Raw genomic sequence first — 17,258 nt, 5'->3', positions numbered from 1 at the left:
AGGCCGATATACTGACGGTAGTGTTACGGTGCTGTATATGAAGGCAGATATAGTGACAGTAGTGTTACGGTGCTGTATATGGAGGCAGATATAGCGACGGTAGTGTTACGGTGCTGTATATGGAGGCTGATATACTGACGGTAGTGTTACGGTGCTGTATATGGAGGCCGATATACTGACGGTAGTGTTACGGTGCTGTATATGGAGGCCGATATACTAACAGTAGTGTTACGGTGCTGTATATGGAGGCCGATATACTAACAGTAGTGTTACGGTGCTGTATATGGAGGCCGATATACTGGCAGTAGTGTTACGGTGCTGTATATGGAGGCTGATATAGCGACAGTAGTGTTATGGTGCTGTAAATGGAGACCGATATACTAACAGTTGTGTTATGGTGCTGTATATGGAGGCAGATATAGCGATGGTAGTGTTACGGTGCTGTATATGGAGGCAGATATACTAACAGTAGTGTTACGGTGCTGTATATGGAGGCCGATATAGCGACAGTAGTGTTATGGTGCTGTAAATGGAGACCGATATACTAACAGTTGTGTTATGGTGCTGTATATGGAGGCAGATATAGCGATGGTAGTGTTACGGTGCTGTATATGGAGGCAGATATACTAACAGTAGTGTTACGGTGCTGTATATGGAGGCCGATATAGCGACAGTAGTGTTACGGTGCTGTAAATGGAGACCGATATACTGACGGTAGCACCTCTGACCTGTGGTGGCTCTGTTACGAATCACAGGGTTATTTTGAAGTCGGCCTGTGTGCCTAGCTGTCCTTACAACATAACTGCGGATTAAGATAAGGAGGTCCCTCTCTGCACGATCCCTTTCTATTCCCGGCCTTACCTCAGTAAGAAGGGGCTGGGAGCGGCAGGCAGGTGTGTATGTGTACTTGTGTGTTTGTGTGTGTCTATGTGGGAGGGATAATAATAGCCTTGACCTGGATAGTGGCCTTACCATCCTTACCTGTGATTCCCTGAGTCATGGACATCCTCCCTGTTCTGAGAATGTGTGTGTGTGTGTGCACACGTGTGGGTGTGTATGCAGCAGGGGCGTGTATTTGTATGTGGACGAGATGAGTATTATTAGCAGCTTATGTGGATCAGTTTGTCTAAGGGGAGAGGACATGGGGCCGACGGGCAGAGGTGAACAAACCAAACGCTGCTGTTGGAGTGTGTGTCCTCTAGACTGAGCTTGAGCTATGAAACACTGTCTAAGGCTAAATAATTATAATTATTATTATTATAATTCAATATAAGTGCACATATAAGTATTTATGAGTATATATTTATAGCTGTTTATAAATTTATTATGGTCTAGTTTGCGGTGAAAAATGCTCAGATGTGGTTGAACAAGTCTATTTACCACCCTGTTATTTTACCTCACACTGGGGGAAGAAAAAAAAAGAAAAAAAGCTCTGCTCTGATTGGCTGGTTTACTGCACTGGAGCCACATACATAGCGTAGTTTTACACTGTAATTACTCCAGAGTCATACCGGATAGAGCTGCTGTCCTCTCATTGTGTCCTCTCAGCGCAATGTGCTGTTAGCTTTTAGCTGGTTAGCTTTTAGCCTAGCCCCCATTTACTTCCCTGGGTTTGGCTTCCTTAAGTCCTAATGGTAAACAAATAAACCAGTGCTTTTCCCTTTGATGTGGATCAGCTGAGGGAGTCCAGTCTGTTTTCGAGGGAGTAGTATTAGCTTTTAGCCTAGCGTGGATCCATGGCACAGGAAAAGCAGCACTCACAAGGCCTGATTTCTGTAGCACCCCGTATATATTCCTATAACTACACTGTTAAAAGTGTAAGAACCTTGAGGAACCTTTGGAGCCTAGGAGGTCCCTAGAAGGATCCTCAAAGCACCTTAAAGGTCCTTTTAACAGTGTAGGAGAGTCTGGAGGTGATGAGCTGCTCTCCAGTATCAACAACACCATATTCTCCTGGCATCCTGATAATCACTGACCTCACTCTCGTTCTCCGAATGCAAACAAATCCTCACAGCAATCCTCAAATTCCAAAATCTAGTAGAAAGTCTTCTTCTCTGGACAGTAGGGCCCAAAACACTCCAACAAAAGCAGGATCAGCTCTGTTTAATACCCTTGATTTCAGAGGACACAGTGAATGATGAGGTGTCCCAATACTTTTGTCAGTGTAGTGTAAATATAAATGTGTTGCTTTTCGTGACGTTCAAAAAAAGGGGGCTCCAGGATATTAGTCCTTTAAGGTTCCAGATCCATGTATGTGTTTTCCCATAATTCTAGCACACTGGGTTCCACTCCACAGCAATCTGAAGAGCACCGGTTCTGCAGGACTGCTCGAGAACCCCTGCTTCAGGTAATGTGTCAAGATGTGTGTAAGAGTGGGGTATGAAAATGGAGACAGTGCCATGTTTATGGGACATGCTGTGAGCCCCCCCTGGTGGACAATGTGCAGAATAACCACTGCCAATAATTCCCTTCTGCCCTCCAGAGGGAGCAGATTCTGTTTATCAAACGGCGCCCTCTAGTGGCTGATTTGGGGAACTTCCATTATTTTCCATGATGTCGTGAGCTGTCTTAAAGTCAGCCACTCTTTTATCCACAGCACATTGACAAAAGTATTGGGACACCTGCTCATTCTCGTTTGTAAATTGCCTTGATAAAATTATTGCATTCAGCAACAAGACAAGACTGTTAGTGAGGTCAGGATGTTGCCAGGATGATCACCCCCCCCCCCACCTCATCATCCCCAACATTCTCAACACATCCCAAAAGTACTGGATGGAGCTCCACCACCATCATTCCAGAGACCACAGCTCCTCCACTGCTCCACAGCTCCTCAATGCTGGGGGGCTTTATCCACCTCTATAGCCCACGCCTGGCATTATTAGGCAGCATGGTGTCCTATTCTATTGGCAATACATCTCTACAGGGACTACATAAGCTGTGTGTGTGCATTTGCACATCTGTGTCAGCAATGGGTGCAGCTTAAAGTAGCTGAATGCATTCATTAGAAGCCGTGTCCACTAACTATCCATCCATCCAAGTGGACAAAACTATATGGACACCTGAATACATCTCATTTCAAAATCAAGGCTGGTAACAGGAGGTCTGTCCCACTTTTACCTTTGCAGTAACAGCCTCTACTCTTCTGGAACATTGCTGTGGGGAGGATTTGATTGCACTCAGCCGCTCACATGCATCAGTGAGGTCTGGTACTGATGCGGGGCAATAAGGCCTGGCTTGCAGCCGCTGTTCCGATTCATCCCCACGTTGACCACTGCTCTGGATCCAGGCTCGTAGCGCTCTCCTGTCGAGTCCAGAATCATCCCTCAGACTGCCAGACAGTGAAGCGTGATTCGTCACGCCAGAGAACAGGTTTCCACAGCTCCAGGCTCGTGTGCAGCCGCAATAGCACTTGCAGCTGACTAGGGCAGCTCTAGCAGGACAGATTTTGGCTGTGCTCCAAAGCCTAGGCAGCGTTTCTCAGCCGATATGTCGTAAAAGGCTGTTTGAAAGTGAAGGAGCCCGGAAATGCAGCCTACGTTCGGAGAGATTTGGAAAGCAGTTACCCACAATTCTCTGCACAGATTTCACGCCACAATTGCAAGAGCCGGGACCTTTCCGATGATGTCACCACGGAGCCTGGTCAAACCGTTCCATTCGTGTGACCAATCGGCTGCAGGCTAGGACTTTGGGATGCTGCTTTTATGTAAGAGTGGACTGGGTGAAAATGTCTCTTATGCCCCCAAGTGGCTGTCTGCAGTACAACTTTTAACCCCAATTATGTATATATCTTTATTTTGCCAGTTGTGATCTGTCAATTCTATAGGCTCCGCCCACATTAATACCCCCTAGGGTTATTCTACATGTTTTTTGTGAGGTATTTGATGACGTTGAAAGGGGTGTGGCGAACAGGTGATTGCCAGCTGTGGGCAAGTTGATTGACAGCTAATACTGACCGTCTGATATCATGAATGCACAGGAATTACAAGACCAATAGTAGCGTATTGCTGTAATTTCGGACTTGGCGTGCGGATGCTTGAGCAATCAGGGTGTGGTAATCGCTATTTATCGTTTCTAACTTGGGATGGCAGCATCCATTTCGTCCACTGAATGGGGATGTTCCCACCCACTCCTTAGGGCTCCCCCTATCACACAGTCCCAGCAGTGCTGGTAGAGTAAAGATGATGATGATGATGATGATGATGAGAGAGAGAGAGAGAGAGAGACCAATAATGCTCTCTGGAATTCCAAGGCAACGCATGGCTGTGGCATCGGCTGGGCAGCAAAACAGCCCCAGAGCATGACACTACCACCACCATGCTTAACAGAGTCAATACTGCTAGACATGTGGTACAGCCAATTACATCATGCCAGGCAGTACGACATTCCGAAAAAAATTCCTGATCCCGTATTTTATTCCGTATTTAGTGTTTACGTTGTACTCAATTACTCATTTTCGGAGGGCCCCTGTCAGTCACAGGCCTACAGAATCGTCCACCACCCCCATCCCCCCCAACCATACACCGTCCCTGGGTACGCAAGTCAGTGTGTGTGTGTGTGTGTGCTGTCCTCTGCTGTTTCCTGCAAAAGTTGACACACTCAGATTGTTGGACCGGTCTCAGTACACTGATCCCTCTCTCTCTCGCTCGCTCGCTCACTCAGTATCTCACTCTCTGAAGCTGGGAGGAAATGTGGTGTCTCAGGTCTATAAATTGTCTCTGTACCACAAAGACATAGACCTGCTTTATGTGTCTCGGCTGTCTCTCACAGAACCTCAGGATGCTGCACAGTCAGTCCCAGGTACCGACACACATACCGTACACATACAGACGTACACAGCCTGGCCGGCCCTGAGGACCAGGCCGAGAGCCTCTGAGGGCAGGTGTTTGTGGAGCAGTGAGGAAAAAAATGATGGTAAAGTTTATTTTTATCAGTTTATTATCAGTTTATTATCAGTTTATGCTTCTGCTCTTACATTTCTTTTGAGATTTGGGGATTAGTTTTATTTCTATTATAAATTTTTGAGCTTGATTTTTGAGCTTCTCCCCCTTTTTCAGGCAGTAGAATCATCTGCAGCTCTGTTCATCACTCTGGACTTATCTTACATACCTTTTTTTATACAACGCCAAAAACAGGGGCAGCAAATGGGGATCCTAATGCTAAATGCTAATGCTAGCTGACACTAACTTTGACCCTCTCTCCTCTCCATCGACCGTCCCGGACAAACCCAAGGAAGCGAGTGGGGGCAAGGCTAAAAGCTAACCGGCTACAGTCTCTTCAGCTTGCTAACAGCACATCATGCTGAGAGGACACAGCGAGAGGACAGCAGCAGCTCTATCGTGGGAAGCAGGTTGACCAATGATTTATGTAGATGCAGGTACATGTAGACCAATAGTGGCAGTACGTCTCACCTGGACCCGCCATCCTTCCTCCACCAGACTTTTTACTGTCCTGCACCGAAGTGGTGGAACGAACTTCCCCTGGGTGTCCGAACAGCGGAGTCCAATGCTCACTGTCCTCAAACCCAGACTGAAGACCCTCTGAAGAGTGTAGAGGACACATCTGGGGGAAAGCGGACGTATTGCCAACCCTGCGTAAGCCTGCCAATCAGAGCACATATCAGAGCTCATATAAAAGGAATGTCAGTGTTTTATTCTTAGGTAAAGTAACGGGGTGGTAAATAGGCTTGTAAAACCACATGTGAGCATTTTTAACCTCAACCAAAGCCACATACATATTAATAAATCAATACCAGCTTAAATTCTCCATAATTCATTCTATTCTTTACATTGTGTGAAAGTTTCACGCTATACAGACCAATAGGTTCGGTACCTCCATGCTGCTGCATCCTGAAAAGTGTCGTTTTGGAGAAAACGGCATTCGGAAAGGCGTCAACCTTAAAAATATGAAGATAAATAATTAAATAAATAAAAATTGAGGAAGATGTTATTCTGTAGAAGATACATTTATCATATTTTATTATGAAAACATAGATAAACATGTTACTACTAAATAAACTATATTCATTAATAGATATTTTATATTTCATATAAGAATGATATGATTATATATAATTATATTGTAGATATTTTCATTATAATTATTATTATTATTATTATTATTATACAATTAGAAATATAGATATTCACATTATTACTATTAAATAACCTGTATTCATTATTATATCATTTATATTTCATTTAATAATGAAAATCTAAAATACAAAAACATTAATATTTTCCTTATTTTTATTATTATACAATTAGAAAATATAGATATCACATTATTATTAAATAACCTGCATTCATTGTTATATGTATTATATGTATAAAAAAGAAATATAATATATATATAATTGTAATAAAATAATAATATGATTATTTCTAATTAAAGCAATGAGTTATTTATTTATTTTTGTTTGTTTGTTTGTTTATTGTATTTTGAGCACTTTTATCCTCCATAATTAGAAATTTCATATTAAAATCTTTAGTTAAGGGTTTTCTGAGGTTGTATTACAACAATGAAATGCTGCCTTAAGTTAGACTTGCCTCTTTTACACACACACACTCACACACACTCACTCACACACACACACACACACACACACTCACTCACACACTCACTCACACACACACACACACACACACTCAAAGAATAGCCTGATTCAGGCCTTCGAGCCGCCTTCCGTTCAATGGGAGACAAAACGCCTTGTCTCAGGTGTTTGAGAAGCGCTGACCGCTGGTGAAGGGACCGCAGCGGAGGGGCAGAGGGGTGATCGAGGCTGTAGTGAGGCTGTTTCTGCTCTGCACCTCCCCCCCATCCTCCCCCTCACCCACACTCCAATAACACCAATGGATATGGTCCGACCGCTCTGAACTCAGAGCATAACCTTCCTCTCTGCACACACACACACACACACACACACACACACACACACTTACGCCCCCAACAGCTCGTAGAGCTGAATCATCAGGAAAAAGTGCAGGGAGATGCAGCTTCGCCAAGAATGCTCTCCTCTGATTTCTCTCTGTTATCAGTGTAATTCGACGCCACTCTGTGGAGCTGTGTGTGAGTCCTGCTCTGATGTCCTGGGCTGCATGCTTGTTTTTATCACTGTGTGAGGACCCTTACATGCAGCACACAAGAGTCCCAGAAGAGCCTCTGCAGTACTACAGAGGCTCCCAGCCAACATGCTCATGTGGGGCTCGGGTGGGTTCCAGGTGGGCATAGGCTTACATGTGTTGTTACTGGGACCCAGTTGGGCCTCCCAAATGGACCCCATCATTACAGCCCACCTTAAGTACCAACTCTCCTTCTAGGCGCCCATCTAGGCCCCATATGCAGTGTACAATCCCTCCTGGTCCCATCACTGACCCTGCTGGCCAACGTGGAACCCAAAGGTTCCTCACACTCAACCATCTACCATCTCTCTTACAAACAGGGTTCTTTATGGAACCAAATGAGGTTCCTCCATGACATCACTCAAAGAACCATTGGAAGGTTTGAGGTCAACATGACCATACCAACGCCCCCTGGCTTTGGGCTGTGGAGCAGTGGCTACAACGGGACACTCTGGAGAAGCCACCCATGGGCCTCTCCAGTTGGCCGGAGGGGTACAAAGACCCCATCCCAGCACTAGGCTGTAGAGCAGTGAAGAACCTGTGAGACATGGAGCTCTAGTCAGCTCCTGGGAGATGAGCTGGAATGCAATCAAATGCTCACACAGCAATGTTCCCAGAAGACTCCAGTAATGCAGTAATACAGAGGCCCAATGTAAGTGTCAACACCATAGTAGTATGTGTCCAAAAGTATCTGGACGGAGATGCACATGAGCCAAGAACCATGTGTGTAGGTCTGAAGAACCTTCTCACGATGCAAAGGTTCCTCACATCTCCATTGCAAGCATTACCAGCGCAGTGAAGCAGCGGAGAACTGCATCCTGTGGTGTGACGGACCTCTTAATCATCACCGAATTATCCCCAGTCTGAGTCGGAATGCAATCAGATTCTCACAGCAATGTTCCATCGAATAATAGCGCAGCAAAAGTGGCCATAAGCTCCAAAAGAACCGCTGGAGAACATGTGTGTGTGTGTGTCTGGGCTGGCTTGGGCGTGGCTGGCAGGGCGGGGTGGGGGTGGGGGGGTAGAGAATGACTATCAGGGTCAGGGCCTCATTCAGTATTCAGCCACTGCGGAGGACGGGCGGCGTGAGGAGGGAGCAGCCTGCAGTGCACTCACACACACACACACACACACACACTCACACACACACACACTCTCTCACACACACACACACACACCAACTCAGATGCTCCGCATTGTTCGATCCCATGCAGCTGCAGCACACAGCATCCGGGGAAAGCTGCAAGTGCAGCAGCTGATGATGCATCACTCAGCGGTGCTGTAGACTGTAGTAGCCTCTGCACAGCTGTTCCAGATGCTGAGTGACGGCCCTATAGGGATCAGTGATGGGACACGGGGACACGGGGACTCTAGGCTGTGAGATTAGGGTGGGCTGTAACGACAGGGCCCATTTGGGACGCCTAACTCCCTTAGAGCCCATGCCAAGGAATGTCAAGTGGCCTCCAGGACTGGGCTATGAAGCAGGGCATACACCGATCACCGGTCAAAAGTATTCGGACACCTCTCCTAATTCCCAAAGAAAGCTTTGGACCTTCACAGGGTGCTCTGATGTTCTAGAAGAACCACCCTTGGAAAGGTTCTTCACACTCACCTTTGCTTTGAAGAGGGTTTTTGAGAGGTTACCGTGCCAACCGGTGGAGCAGTGGTTCAGTAATCATCCTTTATGATGTTCCTCACTCTGCAGGAGCATGCATGCACAAGGGAGAGAGGGCCAGGAGGAATGCACGTGAGCACTCTTAGAGATGGGTGGAGGGGTGCACAGGCTCCTCTTTTTCTTTTTTTTTTTGTCCAGTGCAGCAGGATCTCCTCTCTGCTGCGCCTCGCTCTGCGTCAAATGACGCACCAGCCCCCCTCCGTCTCGAGCTCCATGCATGTATATATAGTTGGGTCCGGAGGCTGGAGCGCGTGCACTTTCTCTCCCCTCTCTCTCTGATCTCTCTGATCTCTCTGATCTCTCTCTCTCTCACCCTCTCGCGCTCCTCGTTAGACCATGGCTTTTACCGGCGACGCGTACTCCAGCAGCTCGTACCGGCGGATATTCTCGGACCCATCGCGCCTCTCCGCTCGCTGCCCCGTGACTACGTCGTCTCGGTTGCTGCACGCGACGCCCCGCGTGGGCGCGCGCCTCGCGCTGGACGCGACGGCGGACCTCGCGCACACGGCGGCCGTGACCAACGAGATGAAGATCATCCGCACGAACGAGAAGGAGCAGCTGCAGGGCCTCAACGACCGCTTCGTCTGCTTCATCGAGAAGGTGCGCGCGCTCGAGCAGCGCAACCGCGCGCTCGAGACCGAGGCGGCGCAGCTGCGCGAGCGCCACCGCGAGCCCTCGCGTCTCCGCGACCTCTACGAGCGCGAGGTGCGCGAGCTGCGCGCGCGCGCCGACGAGCTGGCGCGCGACTCCAGCCGCCTGAGCGTGGAGCGCGCGCAGGCCGGCGAGGCGCTCGAGCGCACCCGGGAGCAGCTGGCCGAGGAGGTGCGCCGGCGCGAGGAGGCTGAGCGCGGCGTGAGCGGCTGCCGCAGGGACGCCGAGGAGGCGGCGCTGGCGCGCCACGAGCTGGAGAGGCGCGTGGAGGCGCTGCTCGAGGAGATCGAGTTCCTCAGGAGGGTGCACGAGGAGGAGCTGCGCGAGCTGCAGGCGGCGCTGCAGTCCACGCAGGTATGGGGTTGGGGGAAGGGGGAGGGCTTCAGGGATTAAAGCCTAGGCTTGGACTAAACCTCAGTGGCTAAATCTCTGTTTAGTCTAAGCTTAGACCTAATCTTGGTCTTGAGCGAACCTTAGGCTTAATCTAGGTGCGGAAAATCTGGACTACAGGGTCCTGGACTAAACCTTAACACTGAGTCTAGATAACTGTCTGGTTTCCTGGAGATTAAAGCCTAGGCTTGGACTAAACCTCAGTGCCAGTGCTGTTTTATCACTAAAGGGTCTGTTTAGTCTAGTCTTAGTCCGGTAAACTGGTACTAAACCTCAATACCAATACAGTTTGTATTGTTAGGCTTAATCTGGGGTCCAGGGAATATGCTGGAGTAAAGTCTAGGCTTGGACTAAAACCCTCATTGCTGTTTTATCACTAAATTTTGGTTTAGTCTCATCTTAATCTTAATCTCCATCAATTTTCTGGACCTGGATCAAAACCTAGTCTAATGCCAGTAATGCTTTACCAATAAAATTCCACTTAGACTAATCTTAGACTTAATCTTGATTAATCTTGATTAGTCCTAGTCATGAGTTAAGGTCTAGTCTTGGACTAAACTGCAGTAACAACAGTGTTTTATTCATCTGTGTAGCCTAACCTTAAATTTAATCTAGGTATGAACTGACTGTAGGGGTTTTGGACTAAATCCTAAACATGAGTCTAGGGAACTAGCTAGTCCCCAGGCTGGCATAATCCTAATCTGAGTCTGAGTAATTTTGGACTTAATCTTGGTCTGGTAAACAGACATCTAAATTAGTACCATACTAAATGGAAAGGTCATTGCTTTTAGTCTAATCTTAGACTTAATCTGGGTCTAGGATACTGGCCTATAGATTAGAACTGTACTAAACCTCAATGCTGTTCAAATTCATTTAGGTCTAATTTTAGGCTTAGTCTCAGTCTAGGGAACTGGATAGGGGCCTGATTTGCTGCACATGGATTCAAACCTAGTCCTGGACTAAACCTCAACACAAATATAGTCTTATAGTTTAGTCTAATTTAGTCTTTGGACTTAATTTTGATCTGAAGACCTAACCTGTAGATTAGTAAAGAACTAACCCTCAATGCCACTGTCATGGTTAAAAGTCATTGTAGTCTAAATGTAGGCTTAATCTGGATCTAGGGAGCTGACTTGTGGATTAGTACTGTACTAAACCTCAAGTCAATGCTGTTAGAATTCATGTTAGTCTGTTTAGTCTATTTTAGGCTTAATCTGAGTCTGGGAAGCAGAGTTTTGGACTAAACCTCAATAATAATAGAGGTTCACCATTGAACTTTAATTTTAGTCTAATTTTAGGCTTAATCTTAGTCTAGGGAACCTTTGAAGTTACATACAGTAAACAGTGGTTTTACAAGTGCATAATAAAAACATAATATAAAGTTTAAGATTAAACGAATAATAATAATAATATTATTATTATTATTATTATTATTATTATTAGTGTGATCTGAGGTGTGTGGGGGGCTGTTAGTGGTCCCGATGTGGTGAATAATTAATGCACAAGCAGCAGTTTGTCCTGACTGTGATTCTCCAGCCTGCACTGCAGCACACACACACACACACACACACACACACACACACTGAAAGGCCAGACATCTCTATCATGCACATATTAATGACTCACAGTGTGACAGAGAGAAAAGAGAGAGAGAGAGAGAGAGAAAGAGAGAGAGAGAAAGAGAGAGAGAGAGAGAGAGAGAGAAAAGAGGGAGAGAGAGAGAAAAGAGGGAGAGAGAGAGAGAAAAGAGGGAGAGAGAGAGAAAAGAGGGAGAGTGAGGGGGAGAGAGAGTGAGGGGGGGGCAGGAGCAGTGAAGTTGCAGCACTCTCTGTAGCGCAGGATTCTAGGTGTGGCCCTGCACTCTGATTGGCTGGAACAGTCCCGGGCCACTCAAGAGTATAAACTTACTGGCCTATCACAGCACAGGAGGGCGGGGTCTATCGGAATACAGCAGGAGAAATGTAGATAGAGCACAGCAGGCAGGTTTAATGTTATATAAAGCAAGAAATCAATGGCCTTAAATAATATATATATATATATGGATTATGTATCCAGTAATATTAAATCCTGTATAATGGATTACGTATCTATTATACAGGATTAAGAACCCAGTATTCAGATACCTCTTCTAATTCAGCTACTTTAAGGTGCACCATTGCTGCACACACACACACACACACACACACACCTTGTATAATCTCCTTAGAAAAGCTTAAACAGTGGAACAGCTAGAGGGATATAAAGCCCTATTGGGGATCCTCAGCGTTGGGCTCTTGAGCCGTGGAACTGCATTTTCTGTAGTGATGGAGATCCATCTAATATCTAATACCTTTGGGATAAGCTAGATCAGCCAAGCATATTAATAGACCTATCCATCTTTAGGTGGTTCTAAAGGTCTGCAGTGTGGTTCTGTATACCGTACTGTACCGTATGTATCACTTCTAACTCCCCCGAGCATCGGCAGCATCAGCTGTTCTGTTCGCTTGGAGTTCTGACTCAGCAGCTCAGATTAGGGCTCTCAGCGATTTAACCTCATTAAAGCTCACAGCTTTTCAGTTCATTACAGAAATGAACAGCAACAGCATGGGGCTATAGATACACTCACTGAGCTGCAAGAGCTTCCAAATATCAGTTAACCCTTCTGATATTCAATTCAGTTTCATTCAGTTCAAATTTATTCATTTGGTGCTTTTTCGCGACGGATGTGGTCACAAAGCAGCTTTACAGAAAGCCAGGTCCGATCCTCTTTTGAGCAAACCAAACATGACAGTGGCAATGAAACTTTGTGAGGAACCCATCCTCCTCTGATCGACACTGGATAGAAGAACAAATAAAATAACAATGAATGAATCCAGAGTATCCAGAGTAGGACAGCATCGCAGCAGGCAGCAGGATAGTGGAGAGCCGGGTTGGGCAGAACCAGAACAGAACAGTAGGAAGAGGTCATCTCAATATATGGGAAAGAGACAGAAAGAAAGCAGAAAGGAAGGAAAAACAAAGGGGTTAAGAGGATTATGGCAAATCTTGGCAAGTTAACACAGCAGGAGAGCCTGATCCAGAGAGCAGGCAGGCAGCAGCACTTAACCATTAATGGGACTGGCACCAGCATCAAGCAGACAGCAGATGGCAGCTCAGGACATGGGAGAAAGAGGAGAAAGGAGACGTAAGAAAGAAAACCTGTAATCTGAGTAGTACATAACAACGGGTAATGGAGGGTTTACTGAACGATTGTACGGATTGTACGGATTTGGGGGAACTGTATGAAAGGAGGAGCTGACAGCAGGCCAGCATCTTGCGAGCTGGTCATCCAGGAAAAAAACATACTGGTAAGCCAGCTGGTTAACCAGTTCTACACCAGCGTAGCGTACGTAGCATTTGAGTTTGGTCTCGCTTAGTTTTGCTTGTCATGCTGGTAAAGCTGGTTGTCTGCAATTAACAGATGTGAGCTGGAGGCGATCATCAAAACTAATGACTGTAGAAAACATGGACAGTGTCTTTGAAAAGTGAAGCAACAGGCCTGGCGCCTCTGCTGGCTGGTTGCAGGATGATGAGTAGCTCTGCCCATCCCTATATATATATATCCCCATTTAATTTCCCTCCTCTATGTAATCTCCAGTGTCTTCCAAGTCCAACAGTTAGTGTTGGGCTGACATGCAAAAATATGGGCCCCTAAAATATCAACTTTATAGAAAAGGGAAACAAACTCTATGTAAAGAAATTTAATTTCAAATCATTTTGGAGCATTTCTATTGGTCCGTTTATCATGAAATTATAATAAAACATTTAAAGAAGAACTGCCAGATTGACATTAAGCCAAAAATGGCAAAAATGGAGATGGTGGACGTTCAGCCAGAACTTCTTAGAAATCTTATTCTTATTCCTGGAAACTCCTCTGAGGGACCTCATTTAAAATACACCCTAGTGTGCTGGGCTAACTAAGGATACCTGAGGTTGGTGTGGCATTGGGGTTCGATTCTTGGTCTGGGTCACTATGCTGCGATACACCAATTCCAGAGTCCTTAGGCAAGACTCCTAACACTACATTGGACCCACTTCAGTGGGTCCAGATGAAGTAGAGTAGGTCTTAACTGAACTGGAGACACCGCAGCACCACTGGGACAGTGTCCACTGGGACAGTGGAATGCCTACCTTGGTATCCTTATCCTTGTGATGTTTCAGAGCTTTATGGGACCTAGTGTTATTGGTCCTGTCAGTCGTCTTCGTATTGTTGGGTGAATTGTATCTATAATATGTTTTTACTGAAGCTGAATCACAGAAAAATTTTTTGTTAATTTTCCAAACGATGGATCAATGGTTTTCTCATCTGACTGAAGAATGCAGGACGAATTCCATCCAATTTGACCTAACCTCAGTTCCTTTCTCTCTCCTAATGCTGAACAGGTGTCTGTGGAGATGGACGTGAGTAAGCCGGACCTCGCCGTGGCTCTGAAGGACATCCGAGCTCAGTACGAGGCTCTTTCGTCCAGGAACCAGCTGCAGGCGGACGAGTGGTACCGCTCCAAGTTTGCCAGCGTCACTGAGGCCGCGGCCCGCAACAACGACGCCATCAAACAGGCCAAAGACGAGATGAGTGAGTACCGGCGACAGGTACAGGCACGAACCCTGGAGGTAGAGGCCCTCAGGGGCCACAACGAGGCTCTCGAGAGGCAACTGGCTGAGATGGAAGAGCGCCACAGCAACGAAGTCGGCGAACTGCAGGTGAGTGCCTGGACTCTTCGGCTACTCCCTATAGGCTTCCTTAGAACATGTCTTACTTGGAAGGAACCTTAAGAGGTTCCTCCACAGTTTCAAACTGAAGAACCTCCAAAAGTTCCTCAAGGATCTTCAACATTTTACAGTGTAGGCCCTGTGTTCTTGCCTGTATGTAGACAGCTCCTAAGCTTCTGGACCTCACTCTTTGAATGCACTGCTCGTTTGTAGGAGGCCATCCAGCAACTGGAGGACGCCCTGCGCAGTACTAAAGGAGAGATGTCCCGTCACCTGCGCGAGTACCAGGAGCTGCTAAATGTCAAGATGGCGCTGGACATTGAGATCGCTGCCTACAGGTCAGAGAGACCTTGTGTCACCTTTGCTGTTGGTATGAGGTTTTAGCTGTAGTTCAGAGACACTGGGCTGACCAGGGCTGCCGAATGCCAGGCGAGGGGCTAGAGGGGGTATAAAGCCCCCCAGCATTGAGGAGCTGTGGAGCAGTGGAGGAGCTGTGTTCTCTGGAATGATGGTGGTGGTGGAGCTCCATCCAGTACTTTTTTGGGGATGACTAATTAGGGAGTTGGGGATGCTGATCATCCTGGCAACATCCTGACCTCACTAACAATCTGAATGCAATCAAATCCTCACAGCAATGCTCCTTTAAATTCTAGTAAAAAGCTGTCCTCCATGGACAGTAGAGACAGTTACCCCAACAAACTCTTTTCTGATACCCAGAAAAGAGTTTTCAAAGTAGGTGTCCCAATACTTTTGTCCATTAAGATCATATCCTTGCATTGGCTTCCACATCATGTTCTGATGCTAACTCGGCCTAAATCTCCCTCTCTCTCTCTCTCTCCTTAAAGGAAGCTGCTGGAGGGTGAGGAAACCCGTCTGAGCACCGTGAGCGGCGCCTTGCTCCAGTCCGCGTACCCCAGCATGTCCTACTCGTCCGGACGCACCTTCATGCTGGGCGCTTACAGGAGCAGCGTGGCCAAGCCTGCCGAGACAGAAGAGGTGGAGGAAGAGCAGGAGGAGGCGGAGGCCGAGGTGGAGGAGGAGGAAGAAGAAGGAGCAGAAGAAGAAGGAGCAGAAGAAGAGGAGGGTGAGGGAGAAGCAGATGAGGAGGAGGCTGGGGGAGAGGGAGAGGAGGGTGAGGGAGAAGCTGAGGAAGCAGAGGGAGAAGCTGAGGAAGAGGGAGAGGAGCAGGAAGAGGCTGAGGAGGAGGAGGGGAACGGAGAGGAGGAGGCGGAGGCGGAGGAGGAGAAAGTAGAGGAAAAGGAGAAGAAGGAGGAGAGCAAACCGAAGGAGAAGGAGAAGGAGGCGGAGGCGGAGAAGAAGAAGAGCGAGAGCAAAGGGAACAACAACAACAAGGTGGAGAGCAAGAGCGAAAAGGCCGACAGCAACCAAGGAGAGAAGGGCCCTGCTGCCAAAAGCAAGTAGAGGCATCACCGGTCCAGCCACCGCTGCCCTCCACACCCCGATCCTCTGGACTGTAATCTCCCTTACCTCTCTGTTCATCACACACACTCACACACACACTCACACACAAGCACAAACACTCACGCATGCATGCAGGTGCACCCACACCATCATCGCACCCCATAGTCCATCTCTCTGGGTACGATAGGGTTTACAGACGCTCTGGCGCACTCTTAAAAAGGGGGTTCTGTAAGGGTTCTGAAGTGAAGGCTGTGGTTATATACAGAACCATGATGGCTCACAGAACCAGGTAAATGGGTGAATAGCTCTTCTCTATGACGGAGAGCCCGCTGAGGGCCTTTTAAAGGGCCCCGACCATGGAAAAACGACCTGCAGTGAGCTTGCTGTAGTCTATAAACACCATACAGTTGGCAACATTGTACCAGTATATATATATATATATATATATAAGTATAACATTTTATCTAACAAACAAGAAAAGGAAAAACTATAAAATAATAATAATAATAATAATAATAATAGTATAAAATAAAACATACACCTATGGACTAGGGGTGTCCAAACTTTTCAGTGCACTATTTATATGATTTTCAAATTTAATATAACATTTACAATTCTATGAAAAAATTAAAAAGACATAAGAAATGCACAATTAAATTTGAAAAAAAAAACTTAAAATAATAAAGTGCGTACATAGTTGACTAAAAAAGTTGGACACCCTTATATACCTTATATATACCTTATAATACCTTTTTCAGATCTGCTTTTACAATATTTAAAATTATTTCAATTATATTTAATATATTTAAACTATATTTATAAAAATTTATTTCATTCATTTGTTTTTTGTTTTATTTAATATTTCAAGAGAATTTAACAACTAATGAGTTATTAAATGGTAAATATTATACAATACTATAATGTTCTGTTTCTTGAAAAATTGATCCCCCTTGAAATTTGATTCAATGAGACATTATGAATATGGATTTTTAATATTTTTCTGCAACTGCTATGAATCTCAATCAGTAGTTTTCACCTCATTCTTGCAAAATCTTGCTGTACACTGGAATTGTCTGGACTTTAGCTGTACGATATATAGAACCCCCTTTTTCTAAGAGCCTGCAGTCGGCCCACTGTGCTGACCGAGCGGATCCATACAGAGTAGCTGCAGGTAGCTCATGCACTCACAAGACACTCAAGGGACCACGAACAGAACCGAGGTCCGAATGTTTGACGACGGCGAAGAGAATGCATGCCTTAACGTGACAATAGCC

The 17,258-nt window shown here is 46.2% G+C and overlaps 1 protein-coding gene across 1 annotated transcript; it reads left to right on the top strand.

Annotated features, from left to right (window-relative positions):
- The first annotated feature begins 8,942 nt into the window (after window positions 1-8,942).
- Window positions 8,943-16,742, top strand: neff1 (neuronal intermediate filament family member 1). Its single transcript, XM_072664733.1, has 4 exons — window positions 8,943-9,798; window positions 14,236-14,553; window positions 14,776-14,900; window positions 15,408-16,742. Exons 1-4 carry the CDS (start codon window positions 9,130-9,132, stop codon window positions 15,982-15,984), a joined length of 1,689 nt encoding a protein of 562 aa, XP_072520834.1. The 5' UTR covers window positions 8,943-9,129; the 3' UTR covers window positions 15,985-16,742.
- Window positions 16,743-17,258: the final 516 nt, after the last annotated feature.

Source organism: Salminus brasiliensis, chromosome 20 (assembly GCF_030463535.1).
Source record: "Salminus brasiliensis chromosome 20, fSalBra1.hap2, whole genome shotgun sequence".
NCBI lineage: Eukaryota > Metazoa > Chordata > Actinopteri > Characiformes > Bryconidae > Salminus > Salminus brasiliensis.
Note: the sequence above shows the minus strand (reverse complement) of the source record. Positions and strands in the feature narration are given on the sequence as shown.